General features: G+C 49.6%; 1 protein-coding gene across 1 annotated transcript; it reads right to left on the reverse strand.

The window, feature by feature from the left end:
- Positions 1-9,679: 9,679 nt before the first annotated feature.
- On the reverse strand, positions 9,680-22,148 carry LOC135883828 (regulator of cell cycle RGCC-like). The gene is made up of 5 exons (XM_065411083.1): positions 22,041-22,148; positions 16,061-16,216; positions 15,157-15,237; positions 13,349-13,411; positions 9,680-11,238 (listed from the first exon to the last, which is right to left on the reverse strand). Exons 1-5 carry the CDS (start codon positions 22,072-22,074, stop codon positions 11,231-11,233), a joined length of 342 nt encoding a protein of 113 aa, XP_065267155.1. The 5' UTR covers positions 22,075-22,148; the 3' UTR covers positions 9,680-11,230.
- Positions 22,149-23,369: the final 1,221 nt, after the last annotated feature.

A 23,369-nucleotide genomic window follows, 5' to 3' on the forward strand; every position in this document is an offset into this window, starting at 1 on the left:
AGGCCAAGATTTCTGGCATGACTAGGGATTTGGGGTGCCTGAGCTGGGATACCATAAAGAGGCCTGATCTCCAGAAAGCACCGAGCACCCGCCTGCTGAAAGATCATCCCTTTAATGAACCACCCAGAAACTCGCCACTTTGGGAAAGTCTTGGCCAAAATAGGCTTGACTCTCATCTACATCCAGGTCCATCCACACCACTCTGGCAGTCTAGTAGGTCCTCCACTCCCACTTTAAGGCCCCTTTACACGACTGGAATGGTATAAATGGGCCTTTCCGGAAATGAGAATCAAGCGCAACGACTTCCATCCCAGAGGATCGCTTTAAGAGCCCCAGACATGGGAATCCTTTCATCCACCCATAGGCAGGGCCAACGAGGGGGGTGGGGGGGAAGCCGGTACAAATTACCGGGGCCCGGTGTTCCGGAGGGGGGCCTGGGGCCCGGCTTCCACGGCTTCCCCCCTCCCCCCGTCAGCCCTGTTTAGCCGGTCTGCCCTTGCTGGGGGGCCCGAAAAAAGTTTTTCACTGGGGCCCGAACCTACTCTCGGTGGCCCTGCCCATAGGCCACTGTTTGTCCCTAGGGCTGCTCCTTCCAGGGGAATGTTGTGGCACACTGGCAAGGGACAGTACTGCAAGGCACCTTGACTAGCAGCACCCAGACCCCAAGACTGCTGATCCAGCATCACTCCCCAGAACTAGACTCGCTCTTTCTCTATGTAACTTTAGCGCCCTCGTGGCCAAGATGGAGTCTGCTCTGCAGGCAGCTCTGGCCAAGAGAAGGCGTGCGCAGGAATGCAGCAGGAGAAATCCCTTCCACCCCAGGGGCACCTGTTCCAAACCTCCCAGAGTGAACACACCCACCCACAGGAAAAGTACAATGGATATAACAAAGGGAAATATTTATTTACAGAGGGAGAGGAGAAAAACAAGGAGAAATATAGGGGGAGCAGTAGAACAGAGTTGCATCCAAACCAAGGCTCCATGGGCCCAGTGGTAGCACAGTCTGGAAGGGCAGACACCGAGCAATGTGTCTGCACACAACCTTCAGGAGTCCTGCGCAAAGTTCTAGTCCAGTGGTGAATCTTGGGTGCTCCTGGTTGTCTTCGGCGTCAGTGAACTTTCCCCAACAAACCCCTCCGGTGCCCTCTTCTGCCGCTCTCTGCAAAGCCACACAGAGCGACCACCTCCCCACTTAACTAGCTAGCAACCTCCCTCCTTGTTCCCAATGCACATTCACAAGCCCCAGTACTCACAGCCCCATGCAGCTCTGGGCAGCCGTAATACTGGCCCCCTCCCCCCAGGAAAGAGATTTAAAGGGGCCATGCTCTCTAAACCCCAAAGGGGTTACATCTATAAGAGCGCACAGGGCCGCCCAAAGGGGGGGGCAAGTGGGGCAATTTGCCCCGGGCCCCTCAGGACAGTCCGAGTCTTCGGCGGCATTTTAGCGGCGGGGGGACCCTTCAGTCGCTCTGGGTCTTCAGCGGCATTTTGGCGGCGGGTCCTTCAGTGCTGCAGAAGACACGGAGCGACTGAAGGGCCCCCCGCCACCGAAATGCCGCCGAAGACCCAGACCGCCACGGGGTGAGTACAAGCGCCGCTTTGCCCCAGGCCCCCTGAATCCTCTGGGCGGCCCTGAGAGCGCACAGCTGCCAGGTGGCTTTTGATCTATGGTATTTGATGTGCAAAGGAGAGCTCAGTGTCACGTGAGGCCTGATCCAAAGCCTATGGGAGTCAGTGTTGAGACTCTCGTTGATTTCAAAGATCTTTGGGTCAGGACTGTTGTGATCTTCTCTGGGGCTGGGCTCATTGTTGGAACAGGGAGCAGCAGAGGTTAAGATGAATCTCACTGGATAAGTTTGCACCTTGGTGCACTGCCTCACCTGCTACTTTCAGGTGCCATGTGCGCTCCTTTTATGAAAATGCTCAGGCGTTCATCCAGGACTTTCCCGGGAATCCCTTCAGGCGTTCATCCAGGACTTTCCCGGGAATCCCTTCTGGGTATTAACCCCCCTCCCCCATCCCCCAGTGATCCAAAGTAGCTGCTCAGATTCATCTAGCCCCCATTTTCAGGAATAGGCTGTAGTGCTGTCATCTGCATTAACCCCCACTCTGCGGCACAGATGCACACCAGGCTGGGTCAAATACCCCACAGCACAGCAGCATTCTCAATGGAGCCCCTTGCTGCTGCCCCCTGCTTGCACCAGAGGGATGGCAGAGAGCGATACATTGCCTACCTCTGCAGCGCCCTGGCACCTAGGGTCTGACCTCCAACCCTCAGAGTGGGTAGTGGATCCAGGTCCCACATGACACCTGGCATTGTAGAGTGACTGAAGGGAAGGAGCAATTCATAGGATCAAACTGAACCTAGCTAAGGGGAGAATGACAAGTAGGGACAGTAATAATATATTTGGAAGGGAAAGCTTTTTTTAATATAGGTTAAGAGCTCTCTGATGGTCTAAGTGCTTTCCTCTGACCCTGAGACAGGTTCAAGTCCCAGTCAGGGAAACCATTGCAATTTTGAGTTCCCACTGCTCCTGTTATAGGTACAGTGATGGGTATATGTGAAAGGATGGATTTGAAATAATAATGTAATGCCTTACTCTTATACAGCACTTTTCATTGGTAGATCTCAAAGCACTTTACAAAAGAAGTCAGTATCGTTACACACATTTGAGAGATGGGGGAAGGGAGGGGAAACAGAGGCACAGAGGTGACGTGACTTACCCAAGATCAACCAATGACAAATCAGTGACTAGAAGTCAGGTCTCCTGAGTCCCAGGCCAATGCTCCAGCCACTAGGCTACACTTCCTCCAGGGAAATAAGATAGGGCCATAGCAATTGTTGTTCTTTCAGGTTCAATGATCTCACTTTGTGGGAGTTTTCTGTAATGGATGCTCATCTTTGCAGAGCAGCTCAAACAAACCCCTTTTTAATAGTGATGGTGGCAGATCCCTAAGGGTCACTTGAAGGCCTGCAACTTGAACTAGACTGCTTTGTAGCTGGGCTGCCTGCACGACTCCAGGTTAGAGTCCCTGGCACAGGAAGCACCAGCTGTGCTTGCAGCTGAGCTGCCCTAGTCCCTGCACCTGGACACACAGCTCATGCTGGCTGCTGCCCCCTCGTCACACATGCTCCCCTGCTCCAGGATAGCCATGAAATAGCAGGTGTTTCCATGTTCTAGAGGCAGGGCTTGTGCAATCAGAGAAGGAACTAGGTAGTCTAAAGGCTCTCCTTCCCCCACCAGTGCACCACAAAGCTCATGTTCCCATCTGCAGCTGAGCGCTGGTCAGTTCCTTTTTAAAGACACTTTAGATCCTTTTTTTCTAAAAGAGTGAGTGACTGCTGGATATTTATAAACCTCGCTCCAGATGCAGAAGGCCACAAACCATTGCACTCATTGTCTGTGCAACCTTAAGTCAGCCCCTCTCTGTCCTTGTGTGTATGCATTATGATACAGCCTTTAATTACATCCATATTGCTTGTTCCACAGGACCCCTGTGCCATTCAGTGGAGCTGTCTTAGGGATAAATCAGGCCTATACCATGAAGGAGACTATTGTCTGTAGGATCCCTGCCTCATTTTGTGCAGAAGTTGAAAGGTGTGCAGTGAATGAGGCAGGGGATTGCAAGGACAGAGAAAATGGTCTCATAGTAGGGGCAGTTGAATACCTCCCTGGAGAACCGGATTCTATCCCTGCCTCTGCCAGTCTTATAAACTACAAATTTTCACAGGGGCAGGTCACTGATTGTGTATTGATCACTTTCTGGGTGGCCTGCGGGAGTCTGATTTACTGACATGCTGAGCACTCACAGCTACAGCTGAAGTCCCTGGGAGCTGTGCTTCGAACATATAAAGTGCTGTGTAATGCTAAGGACACTGATAAATCAAGCCCTGGGCTTCCCGAATTGAGCACCCAAAATTAGTGGATACTTTTGACAATTTTGGCTTCGAACTCCGTACTGCAGTTCCCTATGTGTAAAATGGGGCTAACCCGCCCCTCTCGCATCACAGAGGTGTTGTGAAGATAAATTCATTTAATGTCTGCAAGGAACTAAAATAGTACAGTGAGAGCATGAGAGAAAAGCCCAAGAGGAAATTAATCGTTCTGTATTCAGAGCAGGGTTTGGATGGTGTGCAGTAAATAAGCTGAGTCCACACCTTGAGCAATAAGGATAAAACAAAAATATTAAATAACTACTCATTCAGGGAGCACTGGCCATCCTGTGCTCTAAAAAAGACAGAGGTGCTGTGGAAAAAATAGTATGTGACCCCATATTTAAAGACTGTATCATAATGCATATATGTCCAAGAGGGATAAATTAAGGTTGCACAGGCAACCTTAATTTGGGCATTTCCTAACTTCTGAGTGCTTGACTTTGCAACCTTAAGGTTCTTTTAGTGTAGTTTTTGGGGATGTAATTAGAAATGGCTCTATCAGATCATGTGACAAGTATTATAATTACAGACTTTAAAGAACATTAATGCCATCAATTAACTGCTGATGGCAAATGCACTCTAAAAATGTCCTCACTTTCCTGTTCTGCTGACATCTTCTTATCAAACATAATTGTGCACCATTTCACTTTATCAGCTGGAAATCATCAGGAACAGGGCATCGTGACATATAGCTAGAAGGGGACAGAAATAGTTTGAGGGGAAAGTGATGCTGATATTTATTTTCAAGGGAAACTCTTAGCTATAGTTTGTGGTTATGCATTGACAAGTGACTGTGTCAGACTGCTTACTCACCAGATCTGCTCCCAGGGGGCGGCTCAGCTCTGTGCAGAGGACATCACCAGCCTAGGCATCCCTCAAGTGCAGCGGAAACCCTCAAACTGGAGCTTGAGTGATGCACAGTACACAGTCTTGCATAGGGGTCATTAGACCTGCTGGGCGCATTCTGAGTGCTAGCTCCTGACTAATAACTAAGGGCCGTTGTTAATAGCATTGATCCTGAAGTCCTGAAGAAGCAGTACAGCTCAACAGAGCTCTGATCTCCATTGTACAGCCTCAATGGGATCGTTGATTAAATTCCCATTACAGGGCCAATCAGTTGCATGTGTGCAAACACACCAAGGGCAAGGGAGCTGCCCAGCTGCCACTGAGGTTATCATTGGCAGCAGGGCCAGCTCCAGGCACCAGCAAAACAAGTAGGTGCTTGGGGCGGCACATTTCTAGGGGCAGCATTCTGGCGCCGGCCATCATAGGCACTGACTCCGGGGCATGGGGAAAAAGTGCCCCAGCTCGCCTCCGCTCCGCCTCCGCCTGCTCCCCTGAGCGCGCCGCCGCCACTCCGCTTCTACCCGCTCCCTCCCAGGCTTGCCGCGCACAAAACAGCTGTTTTGCGCAGCAAGGCTGGGAGGGAGGGAGGAGAAGCCAAGTGGCAGGCGCTCGAGGGTGGCGGCGGCGGTGGAGTGGAGGTGAGCTGGAGCGGGGAGCAGTTCCTCTACCCTCCCGTTACTTCCTGCACCCCCCCCAGCTCACCTCCGCTCCACCTGCTCCCCTGAACGCGCCGCTGCTCCGCTACTCCACCCTCCCACGCCCGGGGGAGCAGGCGGAGCGGAGGTGAGCTAGGGCGGGAGGTCATGGGGGGCCCACAGGAAGCAATGGGGGGGGGGGGGATGCGGCACGCCCGGGGGAGGAGGCGGGGCTGGGGATTTGGGGAAGGGGTTCGGAAGGGATGGAGTTGGGGCAAGGCCGGGGACAGGGGGGCATGAAAAAAAAGGGGGGACGGCCAAAAAATTTTTCGCTTGGGGCGGCAAAAATCCTAGAGCTGGCCCTGATTGGCAGGCAGTGAGATTGCACAGATGTAATCAAGGGCAGGGTGCTCCCTGTGAGAACACAGAGGCAGCAAGGTTATAGAAGTCCTGGTATCTTCTGGCAAATCAGGCTGCCCCTGCAAGCAGGAAAAGAGGGAAATTCCAGGTCTGTTCTTAAGCACAAGCAACTAGATGGGACTCATTCAGAAAAAAGCAATCTGGGATGCTCACTGACCAATACACCTGTATTTCCAAGCACAATCAAACTAAAATCCATAGGCAGAAAGATGGGTTCCAGGGCAGGGGGTCTGATTCTTCTCCAATTTATCCCACTGACAATTGGGAGTGTCTCCATTTAAGTCAATGAGTTACACTAAGTGAGAGGAGCTGTGAGAAGCGAAGCAGGCCCTCAGATTCTCACTACAAGCCATTTTAAATGAGAGACAAGCCCCTTTCATTCAAGCTGTGGTGCAATGAAATAAAGAGAAGCAGGAGTTTAATTTGAACATTTTTATTCAGAGTCTGTCCGTATCCTAGCCATGTGGATATCGATGTATTCAGTGCCTCTTTTACCAGCCCCCAAAGTCTGAACAATTTGTTCTGTAAAACCATACTGTGATCACAATGACATGTCAGACCCCCTCAAGTCACGGAAATCTGGGGCTCAGATGCAGCAAGAGGAACTAAGTGACCATTGAACCTCGTGAGGCAGCCCTCAATGGCCTATAGCTGCCCACCCAGCCTCATTGAGCATCCCTCAGTGTCCTGCAGAATGTCTTGGAGATCTGGCAGGGCCTGCTTGCTTCTCTGTCTCCTCCTCCTCCCCACATCTCAGTGAGCAGCCCCCAGGGAAAAGCCCCATATCTCCCATCACTAGTGCAGTGCCCCACGCACCAGGGAGCCTCACTGAGCCATGCCAGCAGTGCCCTTCCTGCCTAGTGGTGCCCCTCACCGCTCTGGGGTCCTTGCAGTGTTTCCAGGGCCGGCTCTGGCTTTTTTGCCGCCCCAAGCAAAAAAAAAAAAAAAAAGAAAATCAGGGCAGCCAGAACGGCAAAGCAAAAAAAATAATAAACCTGCGGGGCGGCCGGAGCCAGGGTGCAGGGGGACTCCCTGCGCTGCAGACGTGCCCCGGCTAGCGGCGGGGAGGAGGAGGGACTGGGGGGAGACAGAGAAGGGGGGCGGCCAGGGCTTCAGTGGGGCGCTCGCCATGCGGCCCCGACCGCCGCACCGCCTGCCGGGAGGGCTCCGCGCCGCTCCGGTCGGCAGGGAGGGAAAGACGCGGGCTGCCCTGCCAGGCTTGCTACAGACCTGGCACCGGCTGGGGCAGACAGAGTGCGTAGCCCGCTCCCAGCAGGGCACTCCCCTCCTCCGCACCACTGCCCCCTACAGGGCAGCCGGATCGGCAAACCAAAAAAAAGCGGCCATGCTGCCCTAGGATTGGGCAGAATGCTGCCCCGTAGAATCTGCCACCCCAAGCACAAGTTTGCTCGGCTGGTGCCTGGAGCCGGCCCTGAGTGTTTCCCACATGGTACTTATGCAGGTGGATGCATCTTTGCCCAGGCATCTGCTATGGCAATTGGCACTATAAATCTACACTGCCCAAAAATGTCCCTGGCAGGGAGTTGAAGCACCCAGGTCAATTGACTCTGGCTCGTGGGGCTCATGCTACAGGGCTAAAAATGGCAGTATAGCCGTTCCTGCTCAGGCTACAGCCCAGGCTCGAAAGCTGGCGATGGGGCTGAGTCTCAGAACATGGGCTCCACCCTTAGCGGGAGCATCTACACATTTTTAGATCTAACTATTTTTAGCTCTGCAGCATGAGCCCAATTCAGTGGAGGCAGGCTCTGAACCTGCCTGCCTGAGGGTGAGTATAGATGTACCCTTAGGTAGTCAGCTTCTGGGGCAGAACTTATCGGTGTGTTCTGTGTTTGTACAGCACCTAATGCCTTAGGGCCTGGTCCATGCCTGGGGCTCCTACAGGCTACAGTAGTACAAATAAATAATGATTTGCTAGGAGACACTCTGTTCTGTGAGCCAATGGATCCCAAGCTGGGATCCAGGTTTAACCTCCCACCCAGCTCAAGGGCCAGAGCTACAGCTGATGTAAATCAGTAACACTCCACTAAAGTCAGGGAAGCAAGTGCTGCCAACGTACACCTTTAGGGCAACTCAGGGTCTGGGGTTTTGGTTTGGGCTCATCCTCCTTTTAACAAAGACAAAGGTGGCAAGAAGCGAAGGAAGGTGACTCAGTCCTCTCAATTAAGGTTTAAATTTGTGGGAGGTTAAAAGGGGAAGAACTAGAAAAAGACTAAAACAGAGAATTGAAATGTGAGAAGTGGTCAGATCCCTTCCCCGGCCCCTGAGAGAAAATGCTGTTGTTCCCACACCCAGTCTCTTTGCTTTTCCCACCTATCCTCAGCACCAGCACTCGTCCACATTTCTTCCAGTACCAAATCCAAGTTCAGCTCCCTCCAGAGTCCCCATGTTCCTAATATTTGATGAATAACATCAGTTCGGTTCCCTATAAACTGGTGCCGGCACTCTGCCCTTCCACTGATTATCTTCTCTGATTGTGCCAAGGGTTAGTGTCCTGTTCAGTATGCAACATTTGTTTAAAATCACCCTTAAAACACACACAGAGCCAGCCAGCTTCAGCCCAAGTACCACCTGCTCCTGCTTTTTGTGAAACTCAGTTGGTCCAAGCTGCAGAACTCCCACCAGCTCAGTTGTGAGATCAGAGCCACACACTCCAAGGCACCAGCTGTAGGAGGCCTGACTTGAGCTGGCCAGCCCCCTGGACACGGGGTTCACATCTCCCACATACACACACACCCCTTCTCAGACACACTGACTCAAAACCATACACCCATTCATCTGTGCACAGCCTGTCCCACTCACACCTCATCCTGTCCCTTGCAGTCTTACACTCCTGTTCTCCAGTCTGATTCTCCACCCCACCCCACATGGCCTGTCTATCTAAGAAAGTTCCTTGACTTGTAAACCAGCAGTGAAGTTCTTGAAGTAGTCCTAGAGAACTCAGGTGCACAACACACATGTTTTAGAAAGCTGACAAGGGCAGCACTCAGACTCACAATAGCATAGGTGCTGTTTGGGTTTAATGGCCATTGCATGCTATCTTGTGTCACACGCTCAGAGGTCAGGCTGCTTGTGAACACTTGGGTGTGCCGCCAACGCCCTGTCCTGCTGCGGACATGCAAGTGCCTTTCTCTGGCTCATCAACCCAAACAGCTTTTTAAACAGTGCTTCCTCAAAGAGGCAGTGGTTAGCCAGAGACTAGTGGGGAACAATCCCCAGCAGGTGACAGCAGTTTGCGGAGGATCAGAGACATCGTTTGAACCCCACATGTGGGCAAATTTATAAGAACCATAACATTGGGATGTCATTTGATTTATTATTTAGGGGGCTGTATCTCAGGAATCCCTTGCTGAAATGGACTCAGATTTGGACTGCTAACAGTCCTCTGAGGCACAGTAATTTTCAAGACCATCTGACTCAGCATGTCATTTTTGGAGCCTGTATAAAAAAAAAAAAAAAAAACCAACAACAACAAGTCTCAGCCTCAACTATCACAAAGTCACCTCTCCACTGTAATAAAGAATCCACGGGTCAGAGGATGCAGTCGTTGCATATGAGACACCATGCCCATTGAAGACTTTTTCCAAGCATCCTCGTTGCTTGGCTACTTCTGTCTGAATGCTGCGATATTTCTCAGGGTGACCCAAGGGTCACACATAGCCCATGTGGGAGAATCACTTAGCCCCAGCTCCCATCACAGATCCTTTGTTCATGGGGTTAGGTGCAACCCTATAACTACAAGATTACTTGAGTGCACAGCTCTGCAACTCCAGGAATGGGAAAGCCCTGGAGGCAGCATTCACAGAGCAAATCCACGCTGAGTGAAGGCTCCACAAAATCCTTTTATTCATAAAATACATGCACATCTGTATAAAAATTTTAGAATCATCCTTATTTTACAATATTTACAACAGAATACAAGCATTCAAGGCAGAGGCATTTAGGGTCTGGTCTGAAGACATCCAGTAAACAGCTGGGAACTTATGAGAAAGTAAGAACCATTGTCTGCTTATTTAGGCCAGTGGTTTTCAACCTTTTTTTCATTTGCAGACCCCTAAAAATTTTCAAATGGAGGTGTGGACCCCTTTGGAAATCATAGTTCATGGACCCCCAAGGGTTCATGGACCACTGGTTGAAAACCACTGAGTTAGGCAATAAGTATCTTCTTGAACCTGAAGAGAGACACCTCATTGCACAGATCCTCAGCTGGTGGTACTTTGACATTGCTCCATGGAAGTCAACGGAGATATGTCAATTTATGGCAGCTGAAGATCTGGCTTGGCGTCATTATTAAAGGTCATTTATTAGGATTCAACAGCCTCCTTTGGTCAATATAGATCAACACAAAATTAGGTGTGGTCAACTGTAGAGCTGTGATCCAAATCCAAAGTTGAGGGATGTTCAGCTCTGGTGGTTTGCACAGTCCCATTATACCTTCTAGTGGAGAGGTTAGTATGGGTCTCCCTCTACTCTTAAACTACAATAAATGGCAATCAATTGCTAGCCTAGCCCATCTTAAACCCTTAGGGAAGGTGCTTAGAGCATGAGCAGACACTTAGCCAACTTTAAAATGGAGATGCCCACCAACTGCTGCAGGTGGTATTTGCCAGCAGAGCTACCACTGATGCCAAAGACAGCCCTGCAGTGTTAAAGTACTTCAGGAGGCAGGAGGTTCATTAAGAGAAGAACCATTGTCCACAGGCCCAGGAAATACTGTACAATTTCTCATAGAGAGGACCTGATGGAGCTGGGAAATAAAAGGCTTCACCCTGCTTTCCTTCTCATTACAGATGGGACTCTGGACTCCAGGGGTAGCTTACCTTGGCTTGCAATTCTGGCACCTGGAATTCTGCTTAGAGTAAAGATATCTCCTCAGAACACTCCACCCCACCCCTTCCCCTCAGAGACAGGGAGACAATACATTGGGAAGAGGAGGGAGGAGGAGTGCTATGGGTAACAGCTGGAGAATTTTGCTTTGTGGTTTTTGTTGTTTTTGTGGTTAGTAGCCCACCAAATGCAGAAGGAAACATGCCAAGGCCAGTACCTAAATAAATCCCAACTCGCAGGTGCCCCCACCCTGAGATGAATCAGTATTTGCTATTTATGCTGATTGTCTGAAGAGGGACAATCATGTGAGACAGAAGGAAACCAGCCAGGATTCTCAGGCGTGATGGATTTGCACTTCAGGTCTGTCATTGTTGCTGGACAGTTGCTCTGCAGATGGGAAGTGTGCCTGTATTATCCTTGCCCCATGGGGTATGAATTTTAGACCCTGCTCTTCCAGAGTAGAACATGAAAGGATGGGGTGGAACAATGAGAAACATCTCAGATCTGCCATAACCTCTTCTCAGAACTCCAGGCCAAAGACAGCATCTCACATCTCTGCAGGGCAAAGAAAATGTATTGTTAGGCCACTGAACTCAGCCAATGCAAAGGAAACCCAAACCCTGTTTTGGCAGGCTCTGTGTGTAGTGGTTAAAGCTGGAGACTGGGAATCGGGCCTCCTGGATCCGGTTCCTGGCTCTGCTTGGGGTTAACAGCCAACATTTCAACAATGACCAACTGATTTTAGGTGCCAACTTGTGGCTTCTGTGGGGGGACATTCAGGAGTGCTGAGCAACAAAGGAACTCCAGGGGAGCTGCTCAGCACATCTGAAAAAAGTCAGACCCTAACTGCCTTAAGCTGGGCACCAAAAAATGACTTGAAAGTTTGGACCTTAATTGTGTCTCAGTTTCCCCATCTGTAAAGATGGAGACCAGCCATCCTGTAAAGTGCGTGGAGATGCCTGGGTGCCAGGTGCTGGAAGAGAGCAGCGTTTTGTTATTACTGCTTCTCTCCCAAGTGAGCTGTTATGAATGGCAGAGGATTCGATTTGCAGCTTTTTACTCATTCTAGAGAAGTGGGCCAGAAGTTGCGGTCAGTATCCCTGCATACAGAGGGCAGAAAAGGGCAAGAATTTCCCTTAGACAAAACTGAAGATAGAAACCGTCTCCCACCTGCATATGTAAAACCCCCCTAGGTTTCATTAGCGGGGAGCAATGCAGCAGGCAAAGCGAGTTGCAGGAAAGTCGCTCTGCTCAGTAAAGGCCAGTGTTACAGGCCTAGAGGTCAGTGTTTATCCAATAGCAGCCCAGCCCAGCTTGCTGTCCTGCACTCCTGCTATCACTACAGATTATCCTATACGCTGGACATCCACATTGGTTTGATTTGTTTTAATCGCAGCCGGCTGCTTGAGTGAGGGGAAATCCAGCCTGGGCCACCTCTCTCTGGGGGGTTTCCTGCCAGCACCAGCACAGCAGGAGACAAATGTAATCAGGAAGTGCTGTCATTTCCCCTCTCCTCTCAGACTAGAGGGGGGCTGCAAGGAAGCAGCAGGGATGCAGAGCTCGGGCGGCAGCTTGCCAGGGCTGCCCTGAACACACCGGGCCAATGTAGCCCTGAATGATGGAGACTGTAGAATTTAATCACCTGTGGCACACCCAGCACTTCACCAATTTCTGTCAGGCCCCCCAGCCACCTCCCTCAGGGCAGGAGAGTAGCATCACCCCCACTTGACAGATAGGAAAGGATGGCGCAGAGAGGGGAAAGGAGACACTCACCCAAGGTCACCCCAGCAGCTGGGTGGAAGAGACTAGAATGGAATCCCAGAGTGAAATCCTGGCTCCATTGAGGTCAGGGGGAGTTTTGCCACTGATTCCAATGGGGCCAGGATTTCACCCGAGATCTCAGATTCCACTAGTGTTTAATGCTGGTGTTTCTAACAAGCCTGAGGAAGTTAGGTGCCCAGGTTTATGGATTCCATGGGAGCTGAATGGTGCTCTAGGGCAGGGGGTCTCAAACTGGGGGTCGGGATCCCTCAGGGGGTCGCAAGGTTATTACATGGCGGGTTGTGAGCTGTCAGCCTCCACCCCAAACCCACCTTTGCCTCCAGCATTTAGAATGGTGTTAAATACATAAAAACGTGTTTTTAATTTATAAGAGGGGTCACACTCAGGCTTGCTGTGTGAAAGGGGTCACCAGTACAAAGGTTTGAGAACTACTGCTCTAGGGGATTCAGGAACCTAACTCCCATTGAAAATCCCACCCTTAAACACTAGATTACATTCCCCGCCATGGCTGCCTTGTGCCAGACTAACCCAGGAGTAGCCTAGACACCACATTCCAGCCCAGGGGCTCTACAACCCTGGAGGCAGCAGCCCAGAATTCACACCTGCCAGGTGTCCATGCTGTCTGTCAAGATTCCTCTAATGTTAGGAATTGTGAGAAGGATGCAGCCGCCACAGGACAGGCAGAGCTCCTGCAAGGGACTGCACAGTGTGGAGAATGAGGAGAGGCATAGTCAGACACAGTCATGCCTAGGGACAAATCATCAGCCTGGATCAGTCACCGTAGTTCTATTGACTTCAGGGGAGCTGCACTGATGGCCAGCAGTGGAGGATCTAGCTTTCAGTGGTCACCAAAACGTGGCAGAGATCAAGGCTCCATACATACCCTCTAGCACTTTATCCAGATCCGCAATGAACTCCTCCAGCTCCTGTGTGTCCCCAAGCTTAGCTAACAGAGAAAAAGATCTGTAGTCAGATGCTTGGCATGCCACACCCATCCCAGTGCAGGTTACAAAAGGGATTCTCCTTGGCTTCTTCTGCCCATGGCTGCTCAGGCCATGCTACTATTACTGCTTTCATAACATCATCCATTGGCACGTCTTGTCACAAGGATTTGGAACATCTGGGATGTAGTTTATAGACTAGCCTGAGGCTAGGTCTACACTATGAACTAGGGGTGTGATTCCCCGGCTTCTGTACACATACTGGCGCTCACTCCATGCAGCTGCAACAGCGTAGGCCCAGTAGCACGGGTAGCTGCAGCAGAGGTGGCTGAGCCCTGCCAAGTACATACCTGCTGTTTTAAGGCAGGTTTGCACTCAGCACGGCTCAGGCGTGCCTCCTCTGTTACTACCTGGGCTACCCAACTACCCTGCTCTTTATACTCATGCTAGCGCTCACTGAGCTAGCGTGAGCATGTGCACATGAGCCGGGGAATCGCATCCCTAGCCAGTAGTGTAGGCACAGCCTTAATGTGAAATCTAACTGGGTTGTGGGGTACTTCTGATGGCCAGTCTGGAGTACAAATAATTGTTCTGCCTGGCATTATGGCCCAGGTCCTTTGGAATGCCTTAAACCAAAGCACTGAGACTTGACAGTAAGGAGCATATACTGTGATCTTTACTGATCACATCAGCCCTGCATGAGCACTTATTAATCTCTCAAGGCCCTGCACTGTACACACTCATTTTAGGGAAAAATGTGGGATGGATTTTTCTGGGGATAGTCTTTCCAAAGTCCTGACTAGGAATTGAAGAGCCTGAGGAATGATGATGGTGTCCCCAGGAGACGCCTGGGAGAGCATGAGACATCTAAGCCATGGTCCCTTTATTGTGGAGTGGAAGTGTGTGTAGGCGACTCTCCCTAATCTCTGAATCCTCATACAGATTCTGGTCTCATTTCTACAGGGGACCCAGGATGTCACCCCAGAACAAACCTCCTTAGAGGTCCTTGTGCAACCACCAGCCTGTATCCCCATTAGCACAACCAGTTCAGCCACTGAACCCAGCCAACATGTTCTGGGGTTTAGGGTGGCCCAAAGGGGTGTCACCTGGATTGATGGGCTGAACTTAAGCGAAGGAAAATTCAGGTTGAATAGTAGGAGGAACTGACAGCTTGGAGGCAAGCTAGACAGCTTGGAGGCAAGCTCCTCTCACTTTCACTGGGGTGAGTCAGGAGTGACTCCACGCAAGTCAGTGGCGTTCTGATGTAGAAGAAAAATCAGGGCTACAGACCCAAGTATTTCTCTTGTTCCTGAGCCATGCAAGGCATAGCTTCTGAGATCACCCTCTGCTGAGCCCTCTGTCAGGGCCAGGGCTGGGTGACCCTTTCAGTAACAAGGTTCTGGGCTGGGATCCATGAGCGCTGAATGGACCCATCAGATCGGATTCCAGCCTGGATCAGAAACATAGCTTGGTAACATCATGCATGTTCTGCAATTCAGAGGGAGTCAATTCTACTCTCCATTCCGCACAGAACATACCCCGCTAGCCAGGATTCCCACATAAAAACATGGATATGCTGCAGTTCCTGATCTGAATGCACCTTACCTTTAATGCATTCAATTTCTCCAGGGTCATTGCTGAGGGAATGGGCTCAGATCCTGGATACCTCTACCCTGAGGGCTCTTTAAATAGGATTCCCCAGGGTACCCCTTGAAGAAAACTTTTTGATGGAGATCTGTCCTGGTCTTACCTTTGGAGTTAGCAATGCTGGCCGACGTGTTGAGATCTTCCTCACTGGAGTTTAAACTGCTCCCAGGAGACGTGCTGGTACCTGCAGACAGAAGAAGATCAGTCACTGCACCAAGGCATCATCTAGCTCCAAGGACCACAGGGGCATTATAAATATGCCAGCAGGGAACAGGGGCCAACATGGTGAAACATGGATTCCCAAATCTAGCTGCTGGGTCCCACTTTCTGCCAGCTGAGCAGCTGAACTGCATCACTCTTGCTACAAGTCCCAGCTGCAAAAGTGAACAACGCTCTTTTACCAGCCCAGCAGGGGCCAAATTCAACCTAACGTCATCCTCTGCAGTCTGGGTGTGATGGTGGAACACAGTGATCTGGAACTTCCCTGGGATTATCACAGGCACAAGGGGGCAGAGAAAGATCAGAGAGGTGGGTTTTGGCCCAAGACTCTGGTATGTTATGCAGCAGTGAAGCCATTAAATCCTCTCTCGCATGGGGGTTACAATGCAGTGGCTGGCAAACCCTTGACTTTAAAGATGCACCTGTCAGGCACACAGACATCACAACCCCTCAGAGTAAGCACAGATGCTACCCAACAAAGCCTTAGAGGGAAGAGACCCATGAATGCGTGGCCAACATGGGGATGCTCAAAGACGGAATGACCTGGAAGTTGAATCACTGAACAAAACAGAGGTGCAGCCACAGACATTTGGGGAGGTAAAATTGCAGGAGCCCTGCGGCCACGTTCAAGGGATCTCCAGCAAGATAGTAAGCAGTTGGGTGGGGATGGAGGAGGCAGACACGTTCCCCTCGTCCCTCCCAGTGGGTTTTCCCCAGTGATGCAACACCCCACCCCGGGTGAGCACCATGACTCCTTTTATTCTGCACCAACAACCCCCAAAACTCACTTTCTAGCTCATCGATGCCGCTGTCATAGACACTGGGGAGGGTCCTTCTCTTCAGCTCCTCCAGGTGCTGCTCATACTGAGAAACTTCACCCTTGTCAAAGTCTTCAATCACCTCGTCAAACTCCCTCAGGAGGTCATTGAGGTCATCTGGCAGCACTGAAGATTCAACAGATCAGCCCAGTGAGTCATTTGGAGGCAATACAGACCATCTCTCACACACACAACTCTGGAGTGCTTCTGGGCAGGGTGGGACGGGGGATCAGGAGATCAGAAAGAGAGGGAAATTATAGGACAAAGGAGGAAAGAGGTTTGCTATGAAGCTTGGAAATCAGATGACATGGGGAGAAGACAGAAGTTGTCCTGGGTGGTAGGAGCTGCATGGGAGAAGGCTCTCGCACCAACAGTGGCCAGATTTTGGGGGAGAACTGGGAATTCAGTGCACTGAGCAGAGCAGACAGACTAGGAGCCTAAAGTCAGTGACGTTACCCCAGTGTAGAGCCCATGTGAGAGTGATCAGAGTCAGGCCCTGGATCTGAGTAAGGGGGAGGGACTAGAAAAGCAACTTTGAAGTGATCCGTAGAGCAGAAGAGTGTTCCCATAGGATGGCCACCTTTAGCCACATACATAATGGAACACAGGAGGAGCTGCTGTCTGGGTGTGCCTTTATTCACCCCCAGCATTCCCCGCCATGGACACCCCAGCAACCAATCCCAGTTATGCTCTCAGCATCATGGGCATATGGGTCAGATATGACCATCAATCCCTTGCTCTCAATTATCCCTGTGATTGACTGGACAACATGTCCTAGTCAGCCAGTGGCTGTGCAGCCACTCATTTGCAATAGTGCTCATGAGTGTGACCTGAGGACACAAGGGCTCTGTCTACAGAATAGTTCAAACTGTGTCAGCAACAGTGCAGATGCGGTTGTGCAGCAGAGAGTCTGAGATAGACCCCGGGCCTGATTCTGATCTCACTTACTGCTTTACCCCAGTGTAATGTCACCAATTTCAACAGTTACTCCCAGTTTACACCAACGTGAGATTGGAATCAGATCACGCCAGTTCATTGGATTCCTCTGAGTGGTTTTTAATGGGCATGGGAGAGGGGAGGGGGAAAAACCAAGGGATATAAATTTGTAGAGGAAACTTTGTCAGGATTTTAAAGGATCCCTGTATTTACTCCTGGGTAGCCGAGTAAGTTTCCAGGACCAGCCCTCCAGCAACGTGCAAATCAAGCAATATAAATACAATTGGCAGAGTCTCCTCTATAATTTGACTTCCTTGTTGTGAAGCTAGGAGCTGGGACTGTAAGCTTTGGCAATTCTGTAGGAGAAAAACCAACATATGAAAAGCAGCAGGGAGTGCTGGGAAAGCTGTACAGTCATCCCAGCCTAGGGGCAGAGCAGCAGATGTACTCCAGGATGTGTCTGAGCAGACTCCAGGCCACCAGCTTCAGCAACGGGACAGACAACTCTTCCCTACCCCCTTCAGAACTTTCAGCCTCACTCCACCCAACTGCTATGGGCACCAGCCTTCTGGCTAAGGAGGGCTGTAAGAGAGCCAGCAATTCTAGCCAGCTAAGGAGCAGCAGGGTCACTGATGCATGGTGCAAGGTTCTTCTTCCCCCTTGAGGAGTGAGCATGTTGCTTCTGCAGCTCCACCAGCAAGAATGTGCCAAATGCAGCTGGGAGCAAATAAGAGCTACTTCCATTGACTTCAGTGGACATCCCACCAGCTGGTGCATCAGCACTTTGTGCCTTGTAGCCAAACTAATTGTCACAACCAATCACATCACCACTGACTTTGACCCATTGAGCCAAAGTCCTCCTTGGTTTAACTCCATTGCCTTCAGGAGAGTTACAGCAGGGAAGACATTAACCCACTGCCATTTTTCCCCAATGCAGCTGGCCTTGAAAAACTTACAGAGTAGCCTTGGAGTGTAATAAAGAAGCAACATTACAACCTTGCAGAAAGAAGAGCTGAGCGGATGCACCACAGGATTGCAAGAGAGGCCACTCTTCAGCGCATTTACAAACCACCGCTCTACACTACACAGAGCCAGATTCTGCTCTCCCTCAGAGTGGGGTAAGTCAGGAGTCCCTCCACTGGGAAGCTGGTGTGTAAGCGGAAACAGGCCTGTCAGCTGGGTCTCTCTAGCCACCTATATATATATAGGCCCATCACCATAGTAGCTGGCTGGCTCACAAACATTAAGAGGCCAGATCCTCAACTGCTGGAAACCTTTGTAGCTAACTGCCCACTGGGCACTTTGCAGAGAGAGCTTAAAATAAGATCTTAGCTTCAAACAGTTTACAATATAAACATTTGCTCTAATCTCTGAAAGACTATTGAAAGCTTCTTCTGTTCACACGCGCTCCCTCCTCAACTCACAATAGAATGTGTTTATGGGACCCAAAGGTTTTGATGCAAGCCAACCTGAGCAAGGAAAAGCTTGTCATGATTAGGTTTTGTATGGAATACTCTCTCCTGTATGAGTTGGAGATGCCCTGCAATACTCATGAAGATTAGGGCAAGTTTGAGGGTACGTCTTCACTTACATCCGGGTCCGGATGTAAGCAATCGATTTTCTGAGTTCGATTTATCGCGTCTGGTTAAGACGCGATAAATCGATCCCGGATCGATCCCGGAAGTGCCCCGGATCGATCCCGGAAGTGCTCGCCTTCGACGCTGGTACTCCAGCTCGGCGAGCGGAGTACGCAGCATCGACGGGGGAGCCTTCCTGCCGCGTCTGGACCGCGGTAACTTCGGACTAAGGTACTTCGAATTCAGCTACGTTATTAACGTAGCTGAATTTGCGTACCTTAGTCCGAAGTGGGGGGGTTAGTGTAGACCAGCCCTAAGATGGAAAGCCATCCTGCTACTTTATCCATCAACCTCCTTGCTTTGCTGGCTTCAAGTTCAATCACATCCTTAGCATCACATACAAGAGCCTATTGTCTGTGTGCTCATTTCCTCTGAGGTTTTCTTGACAGTAGACTTTTTTTTTTTTTTTTTTAAATATAAACACCCTTCTGAACTGTATGAGAACTGACGTACTCAACTGAAATGGATCCTGGCGAGCTCCTGGGATCCACAAGCTGGGTTCTGATTTCATCTATGCTGGTGTAAATCAGGTTTAATTCCACTGAGTTACTCTGGATTTAGCTTAGCTGGGATCCAGCCCTATCTTTGTAAATTCATGGCTATTTATTTAGAGTACCACTCTCAGAGGACACGCTCATCGGTCACCCACGAATAACAGCTTTCAGAAAGATCAGAAAGTTCTTCTCCTGCATTTACAGCTTAAAATTAAAACCACTTACAAAACACAAACACAGACAAGATAATCGAGAATGTAATGAAGCCTGACTTCTGTGAGGGTGTGCACGGGCGTGTGTGGGTGTGTGCATATGAGTGAGAGATAACGGTTACTGTCCCGATCCTCGTGCCATTTCAAGAATGAGGCTAACGGCACACAGGTTATCTGCAGATGGCAGGAAACATACACACTGCAACTTCTATAGACCAGCAACTGTTTTTAGTTAGATTATAGCAAGAGGAGGTAGAATTGTGCTGCAAGAGCGCCTTCTGAGTGACATATCTTGGCTCTCTGAGGGTCCTTAATAAATAACTTGTTCTGTGGTTCTTACCACAGTTTAGAGGGGGAAACCCTTAGAATATTTCCCTAGTCTTCAGTAAAGCAGTCTGCTTTTTTCCCCTTCCATTGTACAACATGTATTTACTCTTCTGGGCAGAAATGCAGTGCAGATAGGCTTCATGGGGAGAAAGTTGCTGAAGAGAAGTTGCTGCTTGGAATAATTGATGGCTAGTAAACAGTTTACAGGAGCGTGATCCCAGGATGGGGTTTTTCCCCACAGCCTTGGAAGGAATCAGGGTTAACAGCTGACTTGCCTGCCCATGAGAGAGGAGCTACAGGCTTTGAGGTTCAATGCTGCAGCCGCTGCTCTGTACCCTTTAAGTCTGGGAGCTGGAGCTGTCCCTCACTATCAGTACACTATCAAGAAAAAAAATTGGGGGAGTTGGGATTTTTATCAAAACGTGGCTGTGTATGGATACTGCTCTCTGCATGCAGGGACACAAATCCACAAGAGCTACTACTCATCCTTTAACATTCATGAGAAGAAGGAAGAAGTATAACAACACGGTCTGATGCTGGAACCCTTAATCCATTGAAGCCAGTCAATGAGCTGAGGATCAGGCCACAAAATTCTATCCGAAGGGTGGATACAGTTCCACATAGAAGTTTACTCTTAAGAAATGTTAAGATACAGTGAGTTATAATCCAGAAAATAGCTCACACTAGCTGTGTGGAACAGCATAACAACGAGGAGTCCTTGTGGCACCTTAGAGACTAACAAATATATTTGGGCATAAGCTTTTGTGGGCTAAAACCCACTTCATCAGATGCATGGAGTGGAAATACAGTAGGCAGGTTGTATTTTCCACTCCATGCATCTGATGAAGTGGGTATTAGCCCACAAAAGCTTATGCCCAAATACATTTGTTAGTCTCTAAGGTGCCACAAGGACTCCTCATTGTTTTGGTTGATTTTTTGTTCACATTGTTACTATTTCAATAAGAGAAAAGGAATGTCTCTTCATGACATAAACCTGTGACCTGGACTTTTAGGAATACATCTATTTCTTTCTTCTTTTCTTTTGAAATTTGGTCTGAAGTACATTTGTTTTCTGGGGCTGAGAGACGCTGGGAGGATACTGTTGCAAGATCATAAAGACCAGAGATATATTTTAGTTGCTGTGTGATGATTTATGTGAATTATTGGGAGAAGAGTCTATTTGTGTAACTTTATTTTTAAAATATGTCAAGGATTACTTAAGGCAAAGGGTAGGCACTCCTTTTTCATTGACTGTGTACAAAAACTAAAAGTAAATACACATACTATATATATATATATATATATATATATATATATATATATATATATATATATATATATATATATATATATATATATATATATATATGATAACATCTTTCCCTCTTTAGTATGAATGAAGAGATGAAAGAGTAAGCTCACTGTAACTGGTTTAAAAATAAAGAAGCAAGTCTCTGGCATTTTTCCTCTGATCAGGTTTTAGGCTAAGGGCAAATAATCAAAAATACACACAGCATGTTGGATTTTTTAAAGTAGCATGTGGAAATAATTCTTGTGATATGAATTGTTTTCAAGAAAACCTTTTTTCAGTTATTTAACACTATTTATGATGATGCTTTATTGTGATTTTAAAAAAAAATCTATAGCAACAAATTATATTGAATAGAGAGAATTCTATAAACGAGGATGAGGAGAGATCTTTTAAAAATACAAAACACACTGAACAATTATTTCTCCCCACTAAGATCAAGAGGTAGTGATACAGCTAATTCATTCTATAGCGGGGTCGGCAACCTTTCAGAAGTGGTGTGCCGAGTCTTCATTTATGCACTCTAATTTAAGGTTTCACGTGCCAGTAATACATTTTAACATTTTTAGAAGATCTCTTTCTATAAGACTATAATATATAACTAAACTATTGTTGTATGTAAAGTAAATAAGGTTTTTAAAAATGTTTAAGAAACTTCATTTAAAATTAAAATAAAATGCAGAGCCCCTGGAGCGGTGGGCCAGGACCCAGGCAGTGTGAGTGCCACTGAAAATCAGCTTGCGTGCCGCCTTCAGCACACGTGCCATAGGTTGCCTACCCCTGTTCTATAGCATTCAAACCGGTGCGCCAACCTCTTCAATATTATCCCTTTTTAAAAATTGGATTTTCTAAGGATGACGTGCAAGGTTAAACATACAAAGCGCTACGAGGTTTTTAACAAAACAGCCAGAAAAAGTCAATAAGAGTTTTCAAATACATTAATGAATAGAAATATTTGCATTTCAGTGATCAAATATAATTGTAATAACTCACAGTAGAAGGGAGAAAGTTAATACAGAAGGAGGCAGCACTAACCTGCATTGTTCATGTTCTCTGTGGGCCTGGCCATGATCAGCTGAAAAAACGCTCTTCTCTTCTGCGAAGAAAGACAATAGGTCACAGTATGAAAGTGACTAAATTCTAAAAGCTATTTTCACACGGGCGCGGCAAGTTTTGTGCTTTCGGCCATGCCCCCTCCTTCGCTCTAAGCCAATCAGAGGGCCGCTCGCGGGGACCCGCCTAGCAAACCCCAGCAGGCTGTCAAGAAACGGCTGCTGAAAGAAGGGGGTTTTCTGTGAATGGAACGGAACGTGAGTCCCGGAAAGAATGCCGTATGTCCGGCTGAAAAACAATACACTCCGCGGCACCGAGAGATCGCTCAGGATCCTGCAGACGGGGCTAGTGCAGGGCACCGTGGGGGTTATAGATCGGAGGCCTAGGAGTATTTAACCCGGGTGTGTGTGTGGAGGAATTTGCAGAAGAGAATAAAGTCCTGGAGGGCGTGGGGTGTGGCAGAAAGGGTGAAAATCTTGGTGACTCGATAGTGGGGGTTGCAGAAAGGGCTAAAATCGGGGCGGGTGTCTGGGTGTAATAATACCTTGGTGAGGCAGTGCTGTGTCTGGGGGCAGGGCCGGCTCTAGGCACCAGCAAACCAAGCACGTTCTTGGGGCGGCACATTTTCAGGGGCAGCAATCAGACCATCGTTTTGGGTTTTTTTTTTTGCTTAGGGTGGCAAAAGCCTAGAGCCAGCCCTGCCAGCAGCAGCGTGGGGGGGGGGCGCCCTAGGACCGCTGTGGTTCGTGTCGGGGAGCAGCGCCCGCACCTTGTGGCTGGGTTGAGCGGGCTCCGAGCGTGGGACACTCGGGCGGGGGGAGCTGCCTGCAGATGCCGCAGGGCGGCCGCCCCCCAGCGCCGCAGCCGGGGCTGGGCGAAGCGGCCCGAGCCGCCTAGGGACTGCGGCAGGGCGGCCAGGAGCAGCAGCAGCAGCGGGGTCATAGTGGGGACCGGTGCCCGGGGCGCTGCCATGTGGGGCCTGCGTCCCTCTCTCCGGGGCTCCACTCCCTCTGGGGCTACCCTGCCCCAGCTCCTCAGTCCCCTGCCAGGGCAGTACCCCAGCTCTGCCCTCCTGGATCCCGGCCGGTCCTGGAGGCAGGAGCCCTGGCTGGAAGGGCCCTGGGCTGAGGCGTGGCCCGGGAGCCCCGCTGCTTACTCCAACCCTGCCAGCGCCGGACCAGCTAGAGGCGAGGGGGGAGCAGGTGGAGTCAGCACTGGTGGGGGGGAGCCCAGAGCTGGGGAGGCAGGGGTGTGTGGGGGGCAGCCAAAAATTTTTTTGCTTGGGGTGGCAAAAAACCTAGAGCCGGCCCT

Source organism: Emys orbicularis, chromosome 9 (genome assembly GCF_028017835.1).
Source record: "Emys orbicularis isolate rEmyOrb1 chromosome 9, rEmyOrb1.hap1, whole genome shotgun sequence".
Taxonomy (NCBI): domain Eukaryota; kingdom Metazoa; phylum Chordata; order Testudines; family Emydidae; genus Emys; species Emys orbicularis.